The following is a 27,827-nucleotide window of genomic DNA, read 5'->3' as shown; positions in this document are numbered from 1 at the left end:
ATGGAAACATGTGCATGTAAGAATATATTCCTCGTCATGATGGCAAAAAGAACAATGTAGTGCTTAACCCTTTCACTACCACACTACCAAAGGGTTAACCGTCTAGTGTGGTAGTGAAAGGTTAACCTTCTGTAGTGTGGTAGTGAAAGGTTAACCTTCTGTAGTGTGGTAGTGAAATGTTAACCGTCTGTAGTGTGGTAGTGAAAGGGTTAACCGTCTGTAGTGTGGTAGTGAAAGGGTTAACCTTCTGTAGTGTGGTAGTGAAAGGGTTAACCTTCTGTAGTGTGGTAGTGAAAGGGTTAATCCAATAGAACCCACTTATCAAGGCTTGAATTCAGTTGCAAGTTGGTCCAATATGGCCTGTAGCTTGTCCCCGTCCTGCGGTGAGGACCTGGATGAGGCCAGAGGCAGGTGTGTAGCCACAGCCTTGCGATCTGCAATCAAATGTATGAAAGAAATAGTCAAAGCAGGGAATATTCTTTTGCAAAGTTGCACCGTGTAGGAGACAGAAGTCTGTAGTGTGTTCTGTGTTTGCTAATAATGTTGTCCTTTGTAGGCCCACCAATTAAAATGTGATTAAAATGTATTGCCATCATACAGCAGTATACAGCGAAAATAAGTGTGGCATCTAACCAGAGTGCAAATGTAACAGTAAAGTGCAATAGTTATATACAATGTACAGGTGATTAAACAAGGTATAAAATATATAAATTTGTACTACGGGGTGTAGTGCTAATCAGATGTATGTACAGAGTTGTAATATTAATATGTACAGTGATACAGGTATAGAGACACTATGGTAGTAAGTCATACTGGCTACACAATAATGTAATATTAACATATTACAATGACACAGATTAGCATAAATTACGACTACATTTTCAACAAAAACAGAAAACTAGTTGGACATGGAGTTGTGCTGTTCTCTGGTCAGTGCTGTTCTCTGGTCAGTCATTTCACCTCCAAGAGTTACACAGTACAGCTTTATGCTCCAATATTATTCAGGAGGACTCCTGTCTTTATGTTGGTGCATATAAACATCACATTCCATTTAAATGTCTTTAAGTTGGTGCATATAAACATCACATTCCATTTAAGTGTCTTTACGTTGGTGCATATAAACAGTCACCACATTCCATTTGTATATCTTTATGTTGGTGCATATAAACACCACATTCTATGTATAATGTCTTTAAGTTGGTGCATATAAACACCACATTCCATTTAGGTCTTTATGTTGGTGCATATAAACACCACGTCCCATGTATTATATTTGGCGTAAGCTCCTATCCCCGACTACGGAAACCAGAATGTGATGGCTGGGATATGCAGTTGTTCAGGAAAAAACGTCATCCCGTTTTAGATCCGTGTGGGATATCGGTGATCGGGGTATGACGATGTATACTGGCGTACAACACCTCATCGTGACCTTTAAGACCTATAACCAGGGGTGTAAAAAGTACCCAGAAATTATACTTGTAGTGTCCGCTTGTCGCTCCCCAATGAATCGACAAGCGTCCGTCCACGATGCACCCGCAATTAATTATCTTACTCAGTCCCAAAGTTTGTGATGTAAATATGGAATGTCCCAAGTTGCTGCTGTTTACAGAGTTTATTGTTGTCCAAAGGTGAATGATGGTGAATGAAGGGTTAAATCAGAACCGTTGTCAATTGCTCCATGGTCAGTTCCAACCGGTGAGACAGGTAGGAAAATGTATCCTCATCACAGGTGCATGCGATTACGGCAATTAGCTAAGCCATTTATAGAAGAGGGGCCATAATGGAGGCGGTGAGCCCCCTAGTGTTCAAACATAAATAAGACACTACTTAATAACAAACACTCATGGCCTTTACAATACTTAAGTATGGGTACCATCTCAAAATCGTACTCAAGTAAAAGTCTAAAAACACACTTGAGTAAAGTCAAAAAGTTTCTACTTTTAGATGTACTTAAGTACTAAAAAGTAAACGTACACATTTTATTATATTCTGGGGCAATGAAGTGTTCCGTTTCGTCCTCTTCATCACTCGTATTATCGTTTGTGGCCATCTTCTGTAGCTTGTCACTCTGACTGTCTATTCTTCTGATAGCAGATGTTTAATCAAAGATCCACGCTTTCTAGTCTTGCACAAGGACCAATCAGCATGGGTATGGGCAGGTTCATTTTCCATTGATGGGGATTTGATTGGCTGTTTTTAAATAAAGTGCGGCCACAGGATTAATAACGTTAAGGTTATTCAGAAACAAATATACTAATTAAAATGGTTGGACCTGCGAGATTTGTACTTTGTAGGTCTGCATTTTAAATGTAAGGAGTCAAAAGTATGTTTTTTTTCTCTGAAATGTAATTGAGTAAAAGTACAAGTATACAAACCTAATAATACAGTACAAATCCCCCAAAACAGTACTTAAGTATTGTAACGAAGTACAATTACTCAAGCACTTTACACCCCTGCCTATAACTAGAATATTAGGTTGGCTCTGGAGTATAAATGTGAATGTAAATACAGCGAATCACTTTTGGAACAGGTCCCACGATGTTCTAAAACCGATAGGATTACAGTGTCTGACCCTGGAAGAAGAGGCCGCTGGGCTGCTTGGAGGCGGCCCCCGACGCAGCCAGCCAGACCACTGTGTCGGCCCCCATGGCTTCTGTCCGCAGTCGGTTCTTCATCTTGGCATGGAAGTCGGGCATGGACAACTGGACGGCTGTGGAGAAAACACAAGACACTGGATGGTATTTCCAAACATTCAGGTAGGGCTGGGCGATATGGCTTAAAAATAAAATCTCACATAAAAGAAATGTTCACACCACATCCGATTTTAATCGATTTCTTTCTCTTAAAAACTACAAACGCCAAGGAAGTCATTCAAATAAGCCTTGTTTTTATTTGACACAAAAATCAAACCAAGATGAATTTCCCTATTGGGATTGAAGTGCAAACCTAACTTTCACAAATCTTTACTTAAAAGAAAAAAAATATAATATATATAAAAGGTCTTGATGAAACAAAGATGAATGTCCCTATTGGGATTAATAGTGCAATAACTTGCTTTTTCACCAAACATAAATCTTTTTCAAATAAAAGGTGACTATTAAAAAAAAATTAATTAGGGGCGCCAGGGTGGCGCACCACGTAACTGCGCTGCAGTGCAACACGGCCGTCCCGTGTTCGACTCCCGGACCCGGTGACCTTTGCCGCATGTCCTCGCCCTATATCTTCTCCCATCCTTCCTCTCTGTCCAATAAAGCAATAAAATGCAAAACATTTTTAAATCGTCCTAAATCATTCATTCGAATTAATCAATAAAATCGATTAATCGCCCAGCCCTACATTCAGGTATTTTGGATGGTAGATTTGGTGTAAACTGAATTATTGGGTTTTGAGAAGTTGCACGTCTAATGTTTGCCTGGTGCCTTGCCTTTCTTCTCCACCAAAGGCTGCCTTTCTGTCATCGTCTTCTACAAGTTACCAAAGACGTTACAAAATAACTGGAGAAAACTACCGTTTGGGCTGTTTGGGACAAATGGAGCAACACTTATCTCGATTGTCTTGTTTTCATGATCGTGGGAAGACAAATCATAATTGAAATTTAAACATCGATTAATCGCCCAGCCCTACAGCCCATAGTATTCTCGTGATGATTTAAACCGCTGGTAAAAATTCAAAACCAGCAACAAAGATGTGCACTTATGCCCAGGAATTTTCTAATTAAAGTAGGCAAACCTCTGCCTACTGTGACGGTGATGCGACCAGTGTTGGTGTAGATTCTGTGTTAAGTCCCAGGTTCAGGTTTAAGCGGGCAGCGGCTAATGAGTCGTCACCAGACAGCTCGAACTCTCAGTGGCAAGGAGTAACGCGTGGCCGTGGGAGGCTCACGCTGCCCCCAATACTTCCTGTTTCTGCTGTACAGGCGTCACCCAACCGACCTGTAGGAGTCGCTGTCCACAACGTCCAATCCCCACCCACTGGCTTTCCCACCCTCTAACACTGCCAATTGTGTTAATATGACGGCCGGCCAAGCCGGAAGCAACGCCGAGAGCTGGGCTCGATACCAGAGTCTCCTGCGTTAGTAGCGAGCCGCTAGATACCCAGCCGCCTGCGAATGTGCAATTTTTAAACAGTGTGAAATAGTGCTCATTTATCTTAATTTATTGATCTAAATAAATGACTGCTGCTACATTTTCTTTTGAATGTTTAACTTTTAACTCAAGTACTGATTTTAGCGTTTGTCCACCTCATTGCTTTACTCGTTTGACTTTGTTATTATGTGTTCATTTTAGGGCTGTCCCCGACTAAGGATTTGGATGGTCGACTATGATTGGCCAAAATTTGCCGTTAGTCGACTATATATATATTTTAAAATGTTTATCATTCCATTTGGGCTGTGGGGGTGCTTAATGTCTGAAGGAGTCGACTGAAGGCTTGTCCTCTGCAAAAGCATGCAATTGGTCCACTGATGGATACATCTTAATATTTGTCTAGTCTAGTGTGTTCATTAGATGGGTGAAATCCTATTTCAGTGCCTCTGTGCCTGTTTTCGTAGGCAGTTAGCCTCTGGTATGCATGCCATTAGCGTTAGCCACGCTTCTAGGCCTCTTGATGATACTTTTTTTTTTTTTAAATATATATTCGACTAAGAGGTTGGTCAGTCGGCGTGAACACTTAAGGCAACCAACTTGCACTTCCGCGTTTCTCTGATTGGCCGAGCGCCTTCCGCGTTTCTCTGATTGGCCGAGCACTAAGCTCCAGGAGAGAGGAGAGAGGCTGATGGGAGCCGAATCCCGGATCCGATTTGTCTGATGAATACCCGCAAAACATGGAGGTCCCGAACGCATGGAAGTATTGATTGCGCCGTAACGAATCATTAAAAAAAGATACCGTTAACTGGAATATGTTGTGCCTTTACACATATGTTGGATTATGTAATTGGTTTGTCATGACAAACAAATATGTAGTCACTGTGTGTTGTTGTAGCCACCGGGTAAATCGCGATTTTTTTATTCGTTTGTCATGACAAACCAATTACATAATCCAACATATGTGTAAAGGCACAACATATTCCAGTTAACGGTATATTTTTTTAATGATTCGTTAAGGCGCAATCAATACTTCCATGCATTCGGGACCTCCATGTTTTGGGGGTATTCATCAGACAAATCGGCTCATGCGCGCGCTCGGCCAATCAGAGAAACGCGGAAGTGCAAGTTGGTTGCCAGTCGACTACGGCTCCTTTCGACCGATTAGTCGACTAATCGACTAATAGGGGTCAGCCCTAGTTCATTTTATGTCTATTTTAACGTTTGTCAACTGTAATGTTGACTGATGAGAGCTACTAGATATCTGAATTTCAATAAAGTATCTATCTCTCCATCTATTAAAACATGCTACTACACTTTCTACAATATGGCTACGTTCACACTGCAGATGAAAGTGGCCCAAATCTGATTTATTTTCTCATACTCGGATACAATTATCTTTTCACAACAGTGAGAACAGGACAAAATCACATGGAATCTGATCTGATAGCGTTCATATGTGGTCCTGAATCAGATACAGGTCTTATTCTTTTGGAATCTGATCTTTTCTATTCTATTCTGATTCTGAAAGCGTTCATATGTGGTCCTGAATCAGATACAGGTCTTATTCTTTTGGAATCTGATCTCTTCTATTCTGATTCTGAAAGCGTTCATATGTGGTCCTGAATCAGATACAGGTCTTATTCTTTGCAATGCGACCTCAGTCTGAACAGTCATGTGACTTTCACGTCACTCTATCTAGACACTCGGTTCAGGAGTGACCAGTTCACACTGGAATCTGATCTTGTCCACATTAAAAAAAGATATATATAATAATATGAACAGCCAAACAAAAAAATTATCTGAGCAATAAATCAGAATTGAGCACTAAGGCTTGGAGTGTGAACGTAGCGTATGTGGGTCCCGAACCACAGTGGGTCGTTACCTGGTGTGTCTGCCCAGCCTGGGTGCATGGATGAGAAGTGGATCTCTTTGTGTTGCGATGCCCATCTCTCCGTCAGGATCACCTGCTGTCTCTGTTGCACACAAAAGTCCAAAAGCACTCAACTCTAAGAATAAAGTTGTATTCTGCCCTTTAGTCTACACTTGTGGCCAGGCAGCCTTACTTGCTTACTTTGTTCTGAGCATACGCCATGGTGCCATCAAACGCCCCGGTCTCGAACTGCAGGTCGTCCACGTTCAACTTCTGCACCAGCATGCCTCCAGATGACACTGTAATCTGGGGAAGATATGCCCATAGTTCTCACAATAATCCATGACCATCGTTTTCTCACAATAATCCATGATCCATTTACAAGGAAGGAAAATAAACAAGGAAATTGTTTATTTTCAAAGTGATACGCTACAATCTGCCTTTACTTCATTTCAGTGTAAAAGCACTAGATCCCTTAACTTCTAGCAGCCAGCTAACACTGAATTCTCAGACAGCGACAAAACCTGTGGCAAAACCGTGAGATTCAATGAATTGTCTATGAGGAACAGCGGGGTAGAACAGCAGAGGGGAACAGCAGAGAGGAACAGCGGAGAGGAACAGCAGAGAGGAACAGCAGGGAGGAACAGAGAGGAACAGCAGAGAGGAACAGCAGAGAGGAACAGCAGAGAGGAACAGCAGAGAGGAACAGCAGAGAGGAACAGAGGAGAGGAACAGAGAGGAACAGAGAGGAACAGAGGAGAGGAACAGAGAGGAACAGAGAGGAACAGCAGAGAGGAACAGAGAGGAACAGCAGAGAGGAACAGCAGAGAGGAACAGCAGAGAGGAACAGAGAGGAACAGCAGAGAGGAACAGCAGAGAGGAACAGCAGAGAGGAACAGAGAGGAACAGAGGAGAGGAACAGAGAGGAACAGCAGAGAGGAACAGCAGAGAGGAACAGAGAGGAACAGAGGAGAGGAACAGAGAGGAACAGCAGAGAGGAACAGCAGAGAGGAACAGAGAGGAACAGCAGAGAGGAACAGAGAGGAACAGAGAGGAACAGAGAGGAACAGCAGAGAGGAACAGAGAGGAACAGAGGAGAGGAACAGAGAGGAACAGAGGAGAGGAACAGAGAGGAACAGAGAGGAACAGCAGAGAGGAACAGAGAGGAACAGAGGAGAGGAACAGAGAGGAACAGCGGAGAGGAACAGAGAGGAACAGAGAGGAACAGAGGAGAGGAACAGAGAGGAACAGAGAGGAACAGCAGAGAGGAACAGAGAGGAACAGAGGAGAGGAACAGAGAGGAACAGCGGAGAGGAACAGAGAGGAACAGAGAGGAACAGCAGAGAGGAACAGAGAGGAACAGAGGAGAGGAACAGAGAGGAACAGAGGAGAGGAACAGAGAGGAACAGAGGAGAGGAACAGAGAGGAACAGAGGAGAGGAACAGCAGAGAGGAACAGCAGAGAGGAACAGAGAGGAACAGAGGAGAGGAACAGAGAGGAACAGAGAGAGGAACAGAGGAGAGGAACAGAGAGGAACAGCAGAGAGGAACAGAGGAGAGGAACAGAGAGGAACAGAGGAGAGGAACAGAGAGGAACAGAGGAGAGGAAGAGAGGAACAGCGGAGAGGAACAGCGGAGAGGAACAGAGAGGAACAGAGGAGAGGAACAGCAGAGAGGAACAGAGAGGAACAGAGGAGAGGAACAGAGAGGAACAGAGGAGAGGAACAGAGGAGAGGAACAGCAGAGAGGAACAGCAGAGAGGAACAGCGGAGAGGAACAGAGAGGAACAGAGGAGAGGAACAGAGAGGAACAGAGAGAGGAACAGAGAGGAACAGAGGAGAGGAACAGAGAGGAAAAGAGGAGAGGAACAGAGAGGAACAGCAGAGAGGAACAGCGGAGAGGAACAGAGAGGAACAGAGAGGAACAGAGAGGAACAGAGAGGAACAGAGGAGAGGAACAGAGGAGAGGAACAGAGAGGAACAGAGGAGAGGAACAGAGAGGAACAGAGAGGAACAGCAGAGAGGAACAGAGAGGAACAGAGGAGAGGAACAGAGAGGAACAGCGGAGAGGAACAGAGAGGAACAGAGAGGAACAGCAGAGAGGAACAGAGAGGAACAGAGGAGAGGAACAGAGAGGAACAGAGGAGAGGAACAGAGAGGAACAGAGGAGAGGAACAGAGAGGAACAGAGGAGAGGAACAGCAGAGAGGAACAGCAGAGAGGAACAGAGAGGAACAGAGGAGAGGAACAGAGAGGAACAGAGAGAGGAACAGAGAGGAACAGAGGAGAGGAACAGAGAGGAACAGCAGAGAGGAACAGAGGAGAGGAACAGAGAGGAACAGAGGAGAGGAACAGAGAGGAACAGAGGAGAGGAAGAGAGGAACAGCGGAGAGGAACAGCGGAGAGGAACAGAGAGGAACAGAGGAGAGGAACAGCAGAGAGGAACAGAGAGGAACAGAGGAGAGGAACAGAGAGGAACAGAGGAGAGGAACAGAGGAGAGGAACAGCAGAGAGGAACAGCAGAGAGGAACAGCGGAGAGGAACAGAGAGGAACAGAGGAGAGGAACAGAGAGGAACAGAGAGAGGAACAGAGAGGAACAGAGGAGAGGAACAGAGAGGAACAGAGGAGAGGAACAGAGAGGAACAGCAGAGAGGAACAGCGGAGAGGAACAGAGAGGAACAGAGAGGAACAGAGAGGAACAGAGAGGAACAGAGGAGAGGAACAGAGGAGAGGAACAGAGAGGAACAGAGGAGAGGAACAGAGAGGAACAGCAGAGAGGAACAGAGAGGAACAGAGAGGAACAGAGAGGAACAGAGAGGAGGAACAGCAGAGAGGAACAGCAGAGAGGAACAGAGAGGAGGAACAGCAGAGAGGAACAGAGAGGAGGAACAGCAGAGAGGAACAGAGAGGAGGAACAGCAGAGAGGAACAGAGAGGAGGAACAGCAGAGAGGAACAGAGAGGAGGAACAGCAGAGAGGAACAGCAGAGAGGAACAGAGCGGAGGAACAGCAGAGAGGAACAGAGAGGAGGAACAGCAGAGAGGAACAGAGAGGAGGAACAGCAGAGAGGAACAGCAGAGAGGAACAGCAGAGAGGAACAGAGAGGAGGAACAGCAGAGAGGAACAGCAGAGAGGAACAGAGAGGAGGAACAGCAGAGAGGAACAGAGAGGAGGAACAGCAGAGAGGAACAGAGAGGAGGAACAGCAGAGAGGAACAGAGAGGAGGAACAGCAGAGAGGAACAGAGAGGAGGAACAGCAGAGAGGAACAGCAGAGAGGAACAGAGCGGAGGAACAGCAGAGAGGAACAGAGAGGAGGAACAGCAGAGAGGAACAGAGAGGAGGAACAGCAGAGAGGAACAGCAGAGAGGAACAGCAGAGAGGAACAGAGAGGAGGAACAGCAGAGAGGAACAGCAGAGAGGAACAGCAGAGAGGAACAGAGAGGAACAGAGAGGAGGAACAGCAGAGAGGAACAGCAGAGAGGAACAGCAGAGAGGAACAGCAGAGAGGAACAGCAGAGAGGAACAGCAGAGAGGGGCGGAGCCTGGACACAGCAGAGAGGAACAGCAGAGAGGAACAGCGGAGAGGGGCGGAGCCTGGACACAGCAGAGAGGAACAGCAGAGAGGAACAGCGGAGAGGGGCGGAGCCTGGACACAGCAGAGAGGAACAGCGGAGAGGAACAGCGGGGAGGGGCGGAGCCTGGACACAGCAGAGAGGAACAGCGGAGAGGAACAGCGGGGAGGGGCGGAGCCTGGACACAGCGGCTGCTGCTAACCAGTGGTGGAAGAAGTACACAGTTCCTTTACTTAAGTCAATGTAGAAATACTCATAAATGACTACTCTGGTAAAAGTAAAAGTCCTCCATTCAAATTCTACTTAAGTAAAAGTAGATAAGTATTTGCTATTGAATGTACTTGAGTATCTAAAGTAAAAGTACACATTCTTCATGACGTTTGTGTATCCATTGACCTCTATGTTATGTTAAAGTGGTATGTGGTCCAGTTATGCTGCTCTGATTTAAAGGTTATGTTAAAGTGGTATGTGGTCCAGTTATGCTGCTCTGATTACGTCCTCTTGAAGTTGACAGGCTTAAAATGTGAAAGTATATCATCTTCATAATTTTTTTATTTTGTATAATATTATGTTTTCTATGTCAAATCCTTTTCTTCAAAGTAACTAGTAACTGGTGGGTTCAGATAAATGTAGTGGAGTAAAAAGTACAATATTTCCCTTGAAATGTAGTGGAGTAAAAGTATAAAGTTCCCTAAAATGAAAATATTCACAAAGTACAATTAGCTCAAAATTGTACTTGAGTAAAAAAATACTTAGTTACTTTCCACCACTGCCGCTAACTAGGGTTGGGCAAAACTCACAAAATTACTATTCGATGGTCACTGGGAACTATTCAAATACTAAAATAGTTTAATGTGAGATCATCCAACGAGCGAGCTACAGTAGCTGGCTGCTGCCATTGCTAACAGCTAACGCTAGTGGACCAGGCTAGTGTATTTCCGGGGGGAAAGATGCACTGATGCTTGAAATGTGTGAGCTTAGTGAAACAACATGGCAAACGTACAACACGTTGCTACCATGTAACATCTCTGGTCTCTCTTTCTTCATCTTTCTTTTCTGCTCGCCCAGCTCTTAACAGACTGTTGTGCTACCTGGCTAGCTAGTGAGCTGTACCCAGCATGCCATTCAGCGGTCTAACGATTAATAGGGTCCCCTCTCAATACACTACACTGTGTAGTTGCCGGCAAAAACAAGGTCGAGACAAAACAATATTTACATAAACTATTCATTATTATATATTTTTTTACAATTTAACCACATTTTACAATGTTAGAAAATGCCCATCCCTACCACTGACCCCGCTCTAAAGAGCTGACAAATTGTTAACTTTCAGCAGAGTCGACCGGCAATAAGGAACCCAGGAGGTTGAACACTTTTAACTGAATTATTTTTAGGAAAACTCCAACATTTTGGGAAATTTGCTTATTTAACATCTTCCCTGGAGTTAGACAAGAAGATACATACCTTTTTTGTCTCTGTGCGTGCATTTAGCTTAGGGAACAGTCGCTCCGTTAGCGTAGCTTAGCTTCATCACTGGAAGTGGGGGGGTTTTACAGCCCGACGTTCCCTACAGTGCCCTAGTCACCAAATACACTCCAAATACAACTCCAAAACGTTCCTGTAAACATGTTGTGACCTGTGTATTTACCACGTGGAGAAATAAAAAATTATTGAATTAGACAATTACGTTTTCTAAGCAGATATACTCGGAATTTTTTTTTGCCAAACGACTCCTCTCTGCGCGCAGTCAGTGATTTCTACGTGGAAGCCGTGTTTGTTTACATTCTCATTCATTCAAAGGATCCGAACCGATTGAAGTTTATGGATACCATGACTTAAAATCCTCTTACCTTGACGATTAAAAGCCTCCCCAATTTAGAAAACAGTAATCCAATGGCTGGTATTGATAATATTGTAGTGCCCGGAGGAAAGAGGAATAAACGGAGGTAACGTAATGCTTGTTTAATGTACAAAGCCACGTCAGTAAACAAGAACACCAGCACATGAATCACCAGCACAGTAATGAATGAATAACAACCCGTGCAACCGCAATAGATGTCCCCACTGGCCCCGGTGCCAGATCATTAGTTCCCTCCCACTACACAACATAGTCAGAAGATGAACACGAACCAATACTGTAGTCACTACACCAGCCCCCCCAGTGTTCACCTCAATATACGAAATCCTCACGGTGAGGAGGGCGTATGGCCCGGCCCCTACGACTGTAGGTAACGTCAGGAGGTGCGGGAGGGGGTGTGACAGCGTCCGTCACATCCTCCTGCCGAGCAGGATGGGGGTCAGTGACCAGACGCTCACGAGCGGCGGGGGGTCCGAGGGGTCGCAGGGGGGAATGGCCCTGGCGTGGCAGGGGAGGCAGGACCGGGGGCCGGCCCCTGCGCGGCGGCAGGGCCAAGTCCAGGGGCAGTTCAAGGTCCAAGTGTGCCGGCTTGAGGCGATCCACGGAAACACACTCAGGCCTACCCCCCACGTCGACCACAAAGTTCTTGGCCCTGGCCTCGATGACGCGGAAGGGTCCGTCGTAAGGAGGGCGTAGCGGAGTCCTGTGGCCATCGTGACGGATGAACACGAACCTCGCCGAGTGCAGCTCCGGGGGCATCCTCGACGTAGGGACCCCATGCTGCGTAGTCGGGACCGGGACGAAAGTCCTGGCGCTGTCCAGCAGCGAGGCGCGCTGAGCAGCGGCAGACCAGGGCTCTGTCGACCTGGGAATAAAGTCACCGGGGACCCGTAGCGGTTGTCCAAAAACCAGCTCGGCCGACGACGACTGGAGGTCCTCCTTTGGCGCCGTCCTGAGCCCCAGCATGACCCACGGGAGCTTGTCCAGCCAGTCGCCGTCCGTGAGGCTGGCTCGAAGGGCGGCCTTCATGGAGCGATGAAAACGCTCGCAGAGCCCATTTGCCTGCGGATGGTAGGCGGTCGTACGGTGGAGCTTGACCCCCAGACTCTCCGCCACCGCCGCCCACAGTTCCGAAGTGAACTGTGAGCCACGGTCAGAGGAGAGATCAGCCGGGGTGCCGTAGCGGGAGACCCACACCGAGATGAATGCCCGGGCCAGGTTGGGGGCCGTCGTTGAGGAGAGCGGGACCGCCTCCGGCCAGCGAGTCGTCCTGTCCACCATGGTGAAAAGGTAGTTGTATCCGTGCGAGGGGGGCAGCGGTCCCACCAGGTCCACGTTGACATGGTCGAACCTCCGCTCGGGCACAGAGAACTGTTCCAGGGGGGCCTTGATGTGCCGATGCACCTTGGCGCGCTGGCAGGCGGTGCACGTGTCGACCCAGGCTCTCACATCCCTCTTGAGCCCCTGCCACACAAATTTCTCCGACACCAGTCGCGAGGACGGCTTCCTGCCAGGGTGAGACAAGCTGTGTATGGCCTCGAAGGCAGGGCGCCTCCAGTTGGCGGGGACCACCGGCCGTGGCTGACCCATGGAGACGTCGCACAAGAGCGTAGCCCCCGCGTCACCGAACACTACCTCCTCCAGGCGCAGTCCAGTGTCCGACGACTTGAGAGCTTGGACGGCAGGATCGGCGGCCTGGTCCGCAGCCATGCTGACGTAGTCCAAACCCAGCTGTACCGCACCGACCACCGCTCTGGAGAGACAATCCGCCACCTGGTTGGACTTCCCAGCAACGTGGGCGCCACCCACCGTCTGACTTAGGAACGATGTGCAGGGGAGACGCCCAGGGGCTGTTCGAGCGCCGAACGATGCCCACCTGCTCCATGTGCGCAAACTCCGCCCTGGCGACGGCCAGCTTCTCCGGGTTGAGGCGTCTGGCCCTGGCGTAGAGGGGAGGCCCACTGGTCTCAATGTGGTGCTCCACCCCGTGTTTCACTGTGGGCGAGGAAAAAGTGGGCTTGCCCAGGTCGGGGAACTCAGCGAGCAGCCGAAGGTACTGGTCACTTTCGGCGAGTGTATTGGACCACCCGCCGTAGATGGCCTCCCCCTGCGTACATGCAAAGGAAGCGAAAGTCTGCGAGTTGACCAGGCGCTTGTTCCCCACGTCCACTAGCAGGTTGTGGGCGCACAGAAAATCCGCGCCAAGGAGGGGGAACGTGACAGCCGCAACGACAAAATCCCACGAAAAACATTGTCCTCCGAAGCATACGTCCACCGCCCTTGTGCCGTAAGAGCGGATGGGCGTGCCGTCCGCACCCGCCAACTGCGGACCGCGCTCTTCTTTTGCCACATCCGACCTCTCTGCCGGAATGATGCTCCACTGGGCACCCGTGTCGCAAAGGAAACTGCGACCAGAGGCGGTGTCTCGGATGAAGAGCAGCCTGTTGGTTACGCCAGCGTTCAGGGCCACTACTGAGCGCCGGCCCCGCCGTTTCCCGTAGGTCCGAAGGTGCAGGGTGAGCGGCACCGTCTGGCCTTGGCGCCAAACGTGGCATAGAAGAAGCAATGGCCCGCTGCGTTACCGTGCTGACCAGAAGGCCTGGCGTCATCCCTCGCTCTCCTGCGACGGTCCGGTGGCGGGGCGGTCGCGGGAGCGAGCAGGTCGGTGGACCGCTGAGGCATGGACAAAACGAAACGGCCCGCCTCCCTGGCCAGGGCGCGGGGGCCCACGATGTCGGTGTTGGCCAGTGCCATCCTCACTTGTGCCGGCAGCGTGCGCATGAACAGCTCCGTAAAGAGGATCATGGGGTCTTCTGTCCCCAGCAGATTCAGCATCCTCTCCATGCGGGCAGAAGGTCTCTCGTCTCCCAATTCCGACATAGCAAATAAGCGGCGCACCCTCTCTGCAGCGGACAGTTCAAATGTATCTAGCAGTAGGGTCTTGAGGCGCTCATATCTGTTCGTCGCCGGGGGATCAGACAAAAAACCTACCACTCGAGCTGCGGTGGAGCTGCCCAACACTGCCACTGTGTGGTTGTACCGGTCGTCGTCGTCATCCACGTTGCTCTTGTTGAAGTTTGCCTCCACAATAGCAAACCATGCAGCCGGAGCCGCCTCCCAGAACTCAGGTAGTTTGATCGTGGGCGCGCGCGCACCACGCGCTTCCCTGACGGGGGATGGTGATGGCTGCCGATGGCCAGAACGTCTTCCTCGTCCGGACATTTTGAAAGAATGTTCGTTCGCCGATTATTGTACACAATTCGCCGTAACAAAAATCCACGTCGGGGTCACCAGTGTAGTGCCCGGAGGAAAGAGGAATAAACGGAGGTAACGTAATGCTTGTTTAATGTACAAAGCCACGTCAGTAAACAAGAACACCAGCACATGAATCACCAGCACAGTAATGAATGAATAACAACCCGTGCAACCGCAATAGATGTCCCCACTGGCCCCGGTGCCAGATCATTAGTTCCCTCCCACTACACAACATAGTCAGAAGATGAACACGAACCAATACTGTAGTCACTACACCATACTACTAACTACTGCACGCTCGGAGCTAACCGGAGCTAATACTAAAGCTAATATAATGACTTCCTTTCTGGGGGTTTTCAAAATAAAAGAGCGACCTCTATAGCAGCGGAATACGTTTATTTTGTACATTATCTAACGTTAACACAAACCTAAACTAACGTTACAACTAACCTAAAGTTAGTTTAGGTTCGTGTTAACGTTAGATAATGTACAAAATAAACGTATTCCGCTGCTATAGATGTCACTCTTTTATTTTGAAAACCCCCAGAAAAGGAAGTCATTATATTAGCTTTAGTATTAGCTCCGGTTAGCTCCGAGCGTGCAGTAGTTAGTAGTATATTATCAAAACCAGCCATTGGATTACTGTTTTCTAAATTGGGGAGGCTTTTAATCGTCAAGGTAAGAGGATTTTAAGTCATGGTATCCATAAACTTCAATCGGTTCGGATCCTTTGAATGAATGAGAATGTAAACAAACACGGCTTCCACGTAGAAATCACTGACTGCGCGCAGAGAGGAGTCGTTCGGCAAAAAAAAAATTCAGAGTATATCTGCTTAGAAAACGTAATTGTCGAATTCAATAATTTTTTATTTCTCCACGTGGTAAATACACAGGTCACAACATGTTTACAGGAACGTTTTGGAGTTGTATTTGGAGTGTATTTGGTGACTGTAGGGCACTGTAGGGAACGTCAGGCTGTAAACCCCCCCCACTTCCAGTGATGAAGCTAAGCTACGCTAACGGAGCGACTGTTCCCTAAGCTAAATGCACGCACAGAGACAAAAAAGGTATGTATCTTCTTGTCTAACTCCAGGGAAGATGTTAAATAAGCTAATTTCCCAAAATGTTGGAGTTTTCCTTTAACAACTTTGAAAAGGCTTGCTGTAGTAGGTACATTCTTAAGGTTTAAAATTAATGATAAATGTGGTTTGCTTTTCAGATTACTGCTGAACAAGCTAGTTGCTACCTGTATATGTCTTTAGACCCAGAACTCTAGAATAGTTAGGACAACTCAGCGCTCTAGAATGAGTTAGGACAACTCAGTGCTCTAGAATGAGTTAGGACAACTCACCACTCTAGGACGAGTTAGGACAACTCACCACTCTAGGGTCTTCAGCCTCTTTCAGGGCAGGTATCAATGCTGTGGTGAGGATGTATGTTCCTGGAGGTATACAGAGGCATAGAGGTCAATTAAGCAATGCATTCCTGGTTCAGGTATAGTCCATAAAGTGACTGTTTAATCGTTCTTTATATCAAATGACCAATACTGAAATGATAATACATACTTTGCAATGCCAGCCAACAAGGTGAGGAGTTGAATTATCTATGGCTCTATTCAAGTGACTATATAGGTTTTCACTTCTTACCTAGTTATATATAGCTCTAGTCACTGCTTACCTAGTTATCTGTGGCTCTAGTCACTGCTTACCTAGTTATCTGTGGCCCTAGTCACTGCTTACCTAGTTATCTGTGGCTCTAGTCACTGTTTACCTAGTTCTGTGGCTCTAGTCACTGGGGGGCTTCCCACTCTCCAGAACATTTACAACAAGCGGTGCAGGGGTAAGGCTAAGAGAATTATCAAGGACTCCAGCCACCCAAACAACTGCCTCTTTGAACTGCTGCGGTCATGCAAGCGATACCGGAGTCTCATGGCAAGCACAGAAAGACTCAGAAGAAGCTTCTATCCCCAGGCCATCAGGTTGCTCAACGAACAATAACACTATGCAACAACCATCAAATGCACTCACAACACACTCATCCACACGCACACACCCACTTTAAACAAACAACACAATGCAGCACCCACTCCCCACACTCTAGAACACCTAAACACACTTTATATTTATTGGTAAAGGATTTGCACTACAACCCATACCTCAGTACACCTTACTGTAAATTGTACCTAAATTGTACCTCATCCCATTTCTGCTTTGCACTATATAGTATTGTATATTAGTATATTGCATAGTATATTGTATGGTAACTCAGTTACTTCTATTCTGCATCGAACATTGTACATATGTATATACTGAACACTGTCTACATACGTGACTTCTATTTTTACTTCTATTTCTATTTTTACATGCTATACTATTTTATTTCATACTTATCTTTTGTCTAGCACAGTCTCTGGAGCGTAACAGAAAGAAGCATTTTGTATAAAAGTATTCTGTACTTCTGTATGACAACTATTAAAGAAACTTGAACTTGAAACTTGAAACTGTTTACCTAGTTATCTGTGGCTCTAGTCACTGTTTACCTAGTTATCTGTGGCTCTAGTCACTGTTTACCTAGTTCTGTGGCTCTAGTCACTGTTTACCTAGTTATCTGTGGCTCTAGTCACTGTTTACCTAGTTATCTGTGGCTCTAGTCACTGTTTACCTAGTTCTGTGGCTCTAGTCACTGTTTACCTAGTTATCTGTGGCTCTAGTCACTGTTTACCTAGTTATGTGGCTAACGTCACGGTGACCAAGTGCGTCCACATTTTTATAGGATTCTATCACATTTTCATAACAATAGCGAATATTACTTACCCTGCGCCGTTTTCATTGGGGTTTCTTACAAATTAACAATGTTTTGTTTGTCCTTTATATGCGGATAACATTCAAATCTTAAATTGTACCATTATGTTCCCGTTTAGACAACAAACATAATGCTAATGATGCACTTTTGTTAAGATAATTAGTTTACCATTCGCGGTCACTTTAATGAGGTCGCATTAATAGTTTACCGCTGTTCAGATCGCGTCAAAGAATAGACTCGTCCCAGTGACCTGTGACCTGTGCTAACGCACGTTGTTTGAACGACCACATCAAGCAAGAGATGGACGCGGGCAAATACTGCGGCATGGTCATGCTAGACCTACAAAAGGCCTTTGACACTGTCAATCACACCATTCTGATTGACAAGCTAAAAGCAATTGGTTTTGATAGTTTATCAGTGAGCTGGATACAATCCTACCTGGAGGGGAGAGAACAGATGGTGGAGGTAAACGGTACCCTATCCCCCCCCCCTCACAGTGAACTGTGGTGTTCCACAAGGAAGCATACTAGGACCACTACTGTTCCTAATTTATGCAAATGACATGTCGTCAGCTTGTGACTGCAACATGTTCCTGTTTGCGGACGACTCAGCCCTGCTGGTCTCTGACAAGAACAAGTTACAGGTTGAAAAAACCCTCAGCTCGGAACTAGGCAAAATCTGCATATGGCTCGCCGACAACAAACTATCATTACACATGGGCAAAACAGAGTCCATTCTCTTCGGTTCAAATAACAAACTCAGCAAGACCGACGGCTTCTCAGTTACAGTGGGTGACAATATTGTCACAAGGAAAGATGAAATTACCTACCTGGGTTCCATCCTAGAGGCTAATCTTTCCTGTGACAAAATGGCATCCAATGTAATAAAAAAAGTCAATCAACGAACTCGATTCTTGTACCGGATCTCCTCTCTGGTAAACAAGAATACCCTGAAGACTCTGGCAGGAGCACTCGTTCAAGGGTACTACGAATATGCTTGCACCTCATGGTACCAAAGCACCTCAAAGGCACTAAAAACCAAATTACAAACATCTCAAAACAAACTAGTCAGACTACTGCTTGACCTGACTCCTAGAACCCACCTCACCCCTGCACACTTTGCCAACCTAGGATGGCTTAGAGTAGACGACAGAGTACAGCAACTTGCAATGGGCCTAGTCTACAAGATACACTACACGACCAAGGTACCCATGTACATGTCAAAATACTTCCCAAAGGTCAGTGAATACCACGATCACAACACCAGAGGGAGCTCCACAAATCATGTAAAACCCAGATTCGGCTCAAACAAGGGACTAAACACGTTTCGCAATTATGCCACAACAATGTGGAACGCCCTACCCAAAGCTGTAAAGGAATGTGAATCACTACCCACCTTCAAAAACACTCTCAAAGAACACCTACGGGAGACTGCAATTCAAAACTGGCCCCTACAAATGTCCTAACCCAGTTGTACAATAAAGACCAAGCATGGCTTTGTCAGTATTCCAATGTACCCAACCCCCCCCCCCCCCATCTCCAATGTACAGCCCCACCCAACCCCACCCCACCTACCCAACCTCCTCCAATGTACAGTTTCTATGTCAAATGTATGTCAGTATTCCAATGTACAGTGTCCCCCCCCCCCTACCCAATCCCCCCCCCCCCCCCCTCCAATGTACAGACCCACCCCACCTACCCAACCTCCTCCAATGCACAGTTTCTATGTCAAATGTATATACACTCTTTTTCTGGATTTTTTTTTGTATCACAAACAGTACTGTATTTGAAAATCTGGTATGTCATAAATGTATAGATGTAGCAGTACTGTCTATCTGTATGTCGTGTGTGTCATATGATGAATTGAAAATGGGGGACCCTGATGGAAACAAGACGAAAGTCTTTCTCAGGTCTGCATCCTCTTAACAATTGTATGTATTGAGCTGTACTGTACTGTACCCATTCTGCAATCTGTTAATAAACTTTTCAATCAATCAATCAATCAAACACTCTTGGGAAATGTATTGTTGTTGTTTTCAACATTTTCACCTTTTAATTTTAAACCAATGCTGCCATCTACTGACAACAGAAAGTGTTGTGTAGCGCAGTGGCGGCTCTGCCACTAGGGGCGCAAGGGCGCCGCCCCCCCTTCAGGCCCTGCCTGGTTATATGAGAGTAGAACAAGAAAAAGTATCTTTTTGTTTTTTGTTTTATAGCCCTATAAATAATATAAACATGTTTAAAATGAATAATATTTACTCATTTTAAGTATGTTTGTATTTCCAATGCACAATATAACGTTATTATCGCAATTAAAAAACACTCGTTTTCCTGAGCAGGAAGTGACATCACGTTTTTTTAATTTTTTTTATTTTTTCGTATTTCTCGGCCCGGGCTATACGCGATAGCGCTCTGAGTGCGCGTCACAGTTTGATCGCTGTATCCGTCACAGCCAATCAGTGCATAACGCGTTGTGCGTTGAAATATGACTATTATGTTGGAATCCGGGCGCGATTTGAAGCGGTCTAGCCAGTAGCGTCAAGAATATCTGTAGCCGCATTTCGCGGAGACGCTCTCTGATTGGCCGACGCCAGTATTTTTTTCCGTAGCAGAATTTCACAGAGACGATCTCTGATTGGCCGAATCCAATTTCTAATGTTCCAATTCTAGGTTATTCCTAGGTTGGTCGGTGGAGATAGTTGTGTTGTTGTGAGAATGATGCAGGCAGCTGTTTGTCTTAGACGAGCGTGCCGTGACTGCAAGTTCTTTAGACTGTTAAGCTTAGGCACTCTTTCAAAGTTGGTTAAGGTTAGAGTTTGTCTTAGACCATGGCGATAGAACGCCAGGTAGTTGCAGTCTGTTTGAGCGGAAATGGACAAAGGAATGTACTTGTGTTGTGCTAACACTTGGCTAACAAGCTATATGGCGGATGCAGTCTGGAGACAGACTACAGTGGTCTGGAATACATCATCAGTGGATTATACACGTCTGTCTGTCTGTCTGTCTGTCTGTCTGTCTGTCTGTCTGTCTGTCTGTCTGTCTGTCTGTCTGTCTGTCTGTCTGTCTGTCTGTCTGTGTCTCCTCTCTCTCTCTCTCTCTCTCTCTCTCTCTCTCTCTCTCTCTCTCTCTCTCTCTCTCTCTCTCTCTCTCTCTCTCTCTCTCTCTCTCTCTCTCTCTCTCTCTCTCTCTCTCTCTCTCTCTCTCTCTCTCTCTCTCTCTCTCTCTCTCTCTCTCTCTCTCTCTCTCTCTCTCTCTCTCTCTCTCTCTCTCTCTCTCTCTCTCTCTCTCTCTCTCTCTCTCTCTCTCTCTCTCTCTCTCTCTCTCTCTCTCTCTCTCTAACGTTAACGTTTGTAAATAGTTTTTTTAGGAGCAGTACTGTTAGGCTACTGCTGGCCATTCATGAAGCGAGACATTGCTGATTGTTTATTTATTTTATAACACAAGACTATGACTACCAACTGCCTAGCCAGCCGTGTATCAATCTTGGATGCAATAATAACGTTACCACACTGACTGTGTCGATGGCTCATTGATTTAACTACTGCAGCTCTCTCGGATTGAAAATACGTGGATTATGGCTTGTTCAATATCGTATGTTTGAATGAATGAATGAATGAGAACTTTATTAACAGATTGCAGAATGGGTACAATACAGTACGGCTCAATACACACAATTGTTAAGGGGATGCAGACCAGAGAAAGACGTTTGTCTTGTTTACATCAGGGTCCCAGATTTTCGATTCATATCGATAGTTTAATAGCTAGCCTTGGCTCGTTTAACAATATGCAAAATATGTGTACAGCCCTGTACTCATACTGAAGTTATTCTTGGTATATAATAGGTCTGATTGTGTAACGAATCGATTCCACGTCGCGCTGTGTGTGAGAGAGAGAAGGAGAGAGGGAGAGATCTGCCTGTGTTTGGAGACGGGCGAGTTTTGTTTCTAACTTTTCTATTTATATATTGTGTTTCAAGTTGTGAATTAGAGTCTAGACTATACTTTATTTGACTGGTTGTGTGTTGTTGTAGTAACAGCTGAGCGACTCGTTCATAAGAGCCGATTCATTGCCGTGAGCGTGAGTCGAATCGCTCACGTCTTGCCATGAGTCTGTTGCGTGGTACTGTACTGTACATGTTTGCAAAATGTTTGGTATAGCGCCCCTAGTGGCGAAGCACCCACCGGCCGCCACTGGTGTAGCGTCACCTTGAGAGGCACTTCCGTAAACACAGTCGCCCAAAAGACATTCTAGAGATTCCCACTTTTTACTGGGAATGGGGCGTGGCCGTATTTGGTCCCAGACAATAAGAGTGGCTGCGATTGGTCTACGTTCCGTTAGTTCTGTGGCTCTAGTCACTGTTTACCTAGTTATATATGGCTCTAGTCACTGCTTGCTTACCTAGTTATCTGTGGCTCTAGTCACTGCTTACCTAGTTATCTGTGGCTCTAGTCACTGCTTACCTAGTTATCTGTGGCTCTAGTCACTGTTTACCTAGTTATCTCTGGCTCTAGTCACTGCTTACCTAGTTATCTGTGGCTCTAGTCACTGTTTACCTAGTTATCTGTGGCTCTAGTCACTGCTTACCTAGTTATCTGTGGCTCTAGTCACTGCTTACCTAGTTATCTGTGGCTCTAGTCACTGCTTACCTAGTTATCTATGGCTCTAGTCACTGTTTACCTAGTTATCTATGGCTCTAGTCACTGCTTACCTAGTTATCTATGGCTCTAGTCACTGTTTACCTAGTTATATATGAGTCTAGTCACTGCTTACCGAGTGTATTTGTCGCAAGGTTCTTCTCTAAACCCTCCTCAGTCAGCTCCCTCTGGTTCACCATACAGCCTGCATTGTTGATCTGGGGGCGGAATGACAAAGCCAAAGTAGAATTATTGTAAAACTATTGACTGGAAATACTTGACTGACGAGGCTATACTGAACACCGTGTATTTCACATTCAATCAATTGCCCAATGAATTACTAAGTGGTACATGACAGGGGTGCTTAACCATACCTACCAGCACATGTAAACTGTTGTCTTGTGTAAAATCCTTGGCAAACTCCCACACTTGCCTCGCACTGGACATGTCCACCACGTGAACATGAACATTCTGGAAATGGAAAAGACGAGTCAGCGTGGAAGAACGTCTAGGCTCTAGGGCATAAAAGAAAATATTGTTTGGTTCCTTTTGGTTGTCAGTTAATGCCATGGGTAGGTAGGGAATATTTTAATTTAATTTTTTTCCACAGCGACTATGGATAGGGAATTTCTTTATTTAATTAAAATGTTCACAACAACATGGATGCATGTACTCTGCCAGCATGTTTAATATCCATAATACTAGAGGTTTGACTAAGATTTTTATGAAACTTTATTGTAAAAAAATATATAAATGTTTTATTTTTTATTTATTTTTACTCATAAAATAAATTGGGTCGCACCTAAATCGGCAGGGTCGGTCGGCAACCGGAACCAAACCATTATATTTTTAGGCCTAGACAAAATGAAGTAGTTAAGACGTTGTCCATCAGTGGTTTGGGGTTTTGGCATAATAACACCACTGTGACAAAACTATACTGCCCTGCAGAGGCTAATGCAGTAACTACGCAAACAGTGAAACACCTGGTTGTTGGTCCGTTCCACTACATCATTCCTCACCTGGTTGTTGGTCCGTTCCACTACATCATTCCTCACCTGGTTGTTGGTCCGTTCCACTACATCATTCCTCACCTGGTTTTTGGTCCGTTCCACTACATCATTCCTCACCTGGTTGTTGGTCCGTTCCACTACATCATTATTCATTCCTCACCTGGTTGTTGGTCCGTTCCACTACATCATCCCTCGCCGCTTCTGCCCGCCCCTTGTTACGACACACCATGTGAACCGTTCCCCCTGTGGACAAACCATAGCAGTTGATCAACCCCTTCACTCCCAACACAATATACTGTTCAGTATATTTTCCTTCGCTTCCACTCATAAGCGAGGAATGCAAGAATGTTCTTAGTCCCCCTGTTGTGTATAGGCTAATATTATTATGTCTCTGCTCAAACAGCAGTTAAATTTAAGACTTTTTAATACCACTTAGAGCAAAGGTTTTGTACCAATTTCACAACCATACTAGCAAAGACAACAACAATACATAGCGACACTGAACTGGCCAATTCAAATTCTCACGCGTTCCATACAAGCTCTCGCCAGACGCACAAAGTTCCCGGTAGCCCTGCAAAAAACAACTACTTCAATACAAAAACATTTCATATATTTAATCACCCCACCCACAGTACACACAAAAGTCAAATACCTATGCAACTTAAGACTTTAATACCTTTTAAGGCCTTAAATTGAGAATCGTGAATTTAATACTTTTTAATACCCGCAGATATCCTGTAATAGCAAGGTAATCGACCACGGATACACCCTAAAGAACACCAGACTGGACGACCAGACCGGACGACCAGACGGAGAGGGCCGGGTGAACAAACAACCCTGCAGTGCCAGCGCCACACAGGGGATACCCGTCACCCACACAGTAGAGGGATGGACTTTATTGCTCCTTGGCTATCAGTAACGGACCTTTCAGTCAACTCAGCACACACACCTTTACCTCAACTATGCCCCAAAAATAAATCATTGCTCATCTCTAATGCATAGAAATTAATAAAAATACAATACAAAGTTGTCTATCAATCACATAACTCCCAACTCATCATCATCATGCCCCCTCTCTCCCACACATACAACACAGAACAGCCTAAAATCTAAAGTCTAATCTCGCCGTCCACACACCTCTGGTGGTGTACCAACTCTAACCCAAGGCTCGAGAAGTGAAAGACTCAAGGAATAAGAGTGAACCTCTGTTGGCTATCTCCAGGGCTGTGGCCTTCCCTATGCCGCTGTTGGCGCCGGTTATCAGGAAGGACCTGCCGCTCAGGTTGACGTCCAGGTCCGCGGGGTTGAAATGCTTCGCTGCGGCTTCATAGCCACTTCTGTTGGGGGCCAATTAAAAACACATTAGAATCACAAGTAGTCGACTACAATCACTATGAAACCACTACATCAAAGGCCCGATCTGTGATGGATCTTCAGAAATCGCTTTTTTGAAACGTTCTTAACCCATCGTAAAGTAGAATACAGGTATATTTCTGATTTATACAAAACAAACTAATAAAATACTAACCTTTTATTATTATGCACTTTGCTGCCAAGTAACTCGCGGCATAGGAGGTCCTTTGTCCCCACTGCCATCAGACTGTACAACAGCACAATATAGTGCTATATAGACCTCTGACCTGTTCCCCACACACCTGTTTTTATACACCCGTTTTTACACACCTGCTTTTATCTCATCATGCTCTTATTGATAGATATGATTTCATTAAATTTTATCATGTGCTTATTTTTTATTCATGATGAAGACATACCGTGATACAACTGAATGAGAACTGTCAATGTCTGTATACTGTGTGAGCTACTCTATCCATCTATCTATCTAATCTACCTTGCCTATATTACTACCACTATGCTAATATGTCTCTATACTACTATGCACTCACGACTGTAGCACTCAGGTTCAACACTGTTTGACAAACAATCTTACTGACCCTTAAGCGCCACTAGAGTTGTGCCCTTCCCTTCCTGCTGACTTGTTGTACAGAACTTGAGTCGCTTTGGATAAAAAAGTGTTAGCTAAATGACTATATGTATATTTCCAAACATCACCAATGTAAACAAACCTTTACCATCCACAAAATACAGCTCACACAATTAAAAACGTCACGTCATGTGTTATGGTGATGTTATTACCCCTCCTGCAAAGTCATTGTCATTATGTTGATGTTAAGGAGAAGGAAGGGAAGGAGGAGTCGTTACGATACTGTTACTCTAGCTGTTATATTACCAGCTGTTACATTACTGGCTGTTAAGGTGTAATGATTACGTTCTTTGATTCGATTAAGGTCGTTCAGGTTATTGTGTTTGTTAACTTAACCATTTATAAGAAGGGAGATGTTATGGTGATGTTATTACCCCTGCTGGTAATATGTGGGAACTGTCATCTCGGTCTGGAGACGACCGGATGGCTACGTCATCACATACGGCCCGGACTGGTGTGTGTCTGAGCGCGAGCTAATGGCTGGCAGTTGTATGTATATCTGAGAGCATAATAATAAAGCTATCTGAGAGCATAATAATAAAGCTATCTATTGAAACAATATGCACCTATTGTCTAGTCTAGTGTTAGTCCTTGTCAATCAAATAAAGACTGAAAACGTGTCTTGTGACTGCAACTTGTTCCTGTTCGCGGACGACTCAGCCCTGCTGGTCTCTGAGTGACAAGAACAAGTTACAGGTTGAAAAAACCCTCAGCTCTGAACTAGGCAAAATCTGCACCTGGCTCGCTGATAACAAACTATCATTACACCTGGGTAAAACAGAGTCCATTCTCTAAGGTTCAAATAACAAACTCAGCAAGACCGACGGCTTCTCAGTTACAGTGGGTGACAAGATTGTCACAAGGAAAGATGCAATTACATACCTAGGTTCCATCCTAGAGGCAAATCTTTCCTGTGACAAAATGGCATTCAATGTAATAAAAAAAAGTCAACCAACGAACTAGATCTTTTAATTTTTTTTATCTACTTTTTCTCCTCCTTTTTTCTGTGATTTTTTTTCCCCATCCCAATTTACCTCTCATGCCAATTCTCCCTCCCCTGCCTTGAACGTTGCTCACATATGCCCCCCACTGGTCGGTTGTAGGGAGGATAGAAGCCTTGCATCACGTGTCCCCTCCGATACACGTGGAGGCAGCCTGTCACATCTTTTCACCTGCCAGCGCGGACTCTCATTGGCGAGGTGTAACGTGTGGGAGGCTCACACTACCCCCGCCATTTCCTGTCTCTGCTGTGCAGGCGTCCCCCAACCGACCTGTAGGAGTCGCTGTCCACAACGTCCAGATTACCACCCATCGACTTCCACCCACTAACTCTGCCAGAGTTAGTATGACAGCCGGCCCAAGCCGGAGGCAAGGCCGACAGCCGGAGTCGAACCCGGTGTCTCTTGGTGACAAGCACAATGTCCGCTGCGCCACCCAGCCGCACCCCCAACAAACTAGATTCTTGAACCGGATCTCCTCTAACAAGAATACCCTGAAGACTCTGGCAGGAGCACTCATTCAAGGGTACTACAACTATGCTTGCACCTCATGGTACCAAAGCACCTCAAAGGCGCTAAAAACAAAATTACAAACATCACAAAACAAACTGGTCAGACTACTGCTTGACCTTACTCCTAGAACCCACCTCACCCCTGCCCACTTTGACAACCTAGGATGGCTTAGAGTAGAAGACAGAGTACAGCAACTTGCAATGGGCCTGGTCTACAAGATACACTACATGACTAAGGTACCCATGTACATGTCAAAATACTTCCCAAAGGTCAGTGAATACCACGACCACAACACCAGAGGGAGCTCCACAAATCATGTTAAACCCAGATTCGGCTCAAACAAGGGACTAAACACGTTTAGCAATTATGCCACAACAATGTGGAACGCCCTACCCACAGCTGTAAAGGAATGTGAATCACTACCCACTTTCAAAACCACTCTTAAAGAGCACCTACGAGAGACTTCGAAACTGGCCCCTGTAATTGTCCAGAGAGGAGATCCGGTACAAGAATCTAGTTTGTTGGTTGACTTTTTTTTATTACATTGGATGCCATTTTGTCACAGGAAAGATTTGCCTCTAGGATGGAACCTAGGTATGAAATTTCATCTTTCCTTGTGACAATATTGTCACCCACTGTAACTGAGAAGCCGTCGGCCTTACTGAGTTTGTTATTTGATCCAAAGAGAATGGACTCTGTTTTACCCAGGTGTAATGATAGTTTGTTTTACGACTAACTGACTAGCCTGAGCGAAACGCACTCTCCCAACCACTGGTTACAGAAATTATCAAGTTTAGTGCTTGATTGATTGATTGATTGAAAACTTTATTAACAGATTGCAGAATGGGTACAATACAGTACAGCTCAATACACACACTGTACAACTGTACAAGCAAAACTGTACATTGGAATATTGACAACCATACTTGGTCATTTACTGTACATTGGAGGGGGTTGGGTTGAAATAAGCTAGTTGTCAAAATATGTGGTCATCATGACCTTAATTAAATCCTTATTTCAGATATGCAATTCGTGCACGCCTATAGTTATCCTACACACCTTGCTTTAAGTGGCAACCAAATATACCGGTAGGTACTCACTTTGTATACTCTTGTAGTCCTTTCATAAACCAAACGACACGCCTGTAAATGGACATTATTTTCGTAAATTATTTGGCTAAAACGAGCAGCTATCTAACCAAAACGCCACTTGATGGTTCTTACAACAACAA

General features: G+C 45.5%; 1 protein-coding gene across 1 annotated transcript; it reads right to left on the bottom strand.

Moving 5' to 3' along the window:
- Window positions 1–115: 115 nt before the first annotated feature.
- LOC311226866 (dehydrogenase/reductase SDR family member 12-like) lies at window positions 116–27,827 on the bottom strand. Its single transcript, XM_084312293.1, has 10 exons — window positions 27,697–27,827; window positions 24,287–24,420; window positions 23,244–23,326; window positions 22,452–22,544; window positions 22,210–22,291; window positions 16,018–16,079; window positions 6,157–6,261; window positions 5,968–6,058; window positions 2,573–2,710; window positions 116–434 (listed from the first exon to the last, which is right to left on the bottom strand). Exons 1-10 carry the CDS (start codon window positions 27,750–27,752, stop codon window positions 322–324), a joined length of 957 nt encoding a protein of 318 aa, XP_084168419.1. The 5' UTR covers window positions 27,753–27,827; the 3' UTR covers window positions 116–321.

This window comes from Notolepis coatsorum (genome assembly GCF_963971535.1).
Source record: "Notolepis coatsorum genome assembly, chromosome: 4".
NCBI lineage: Eukaryota > Metazoa > Chordata > Actinopteri > Aulopiformes > Paralepididae > Notolepis > Notolepis coatsorum.
This window is presented reverse-complemented; position numbering and strand designations above follow the sequence as displayed.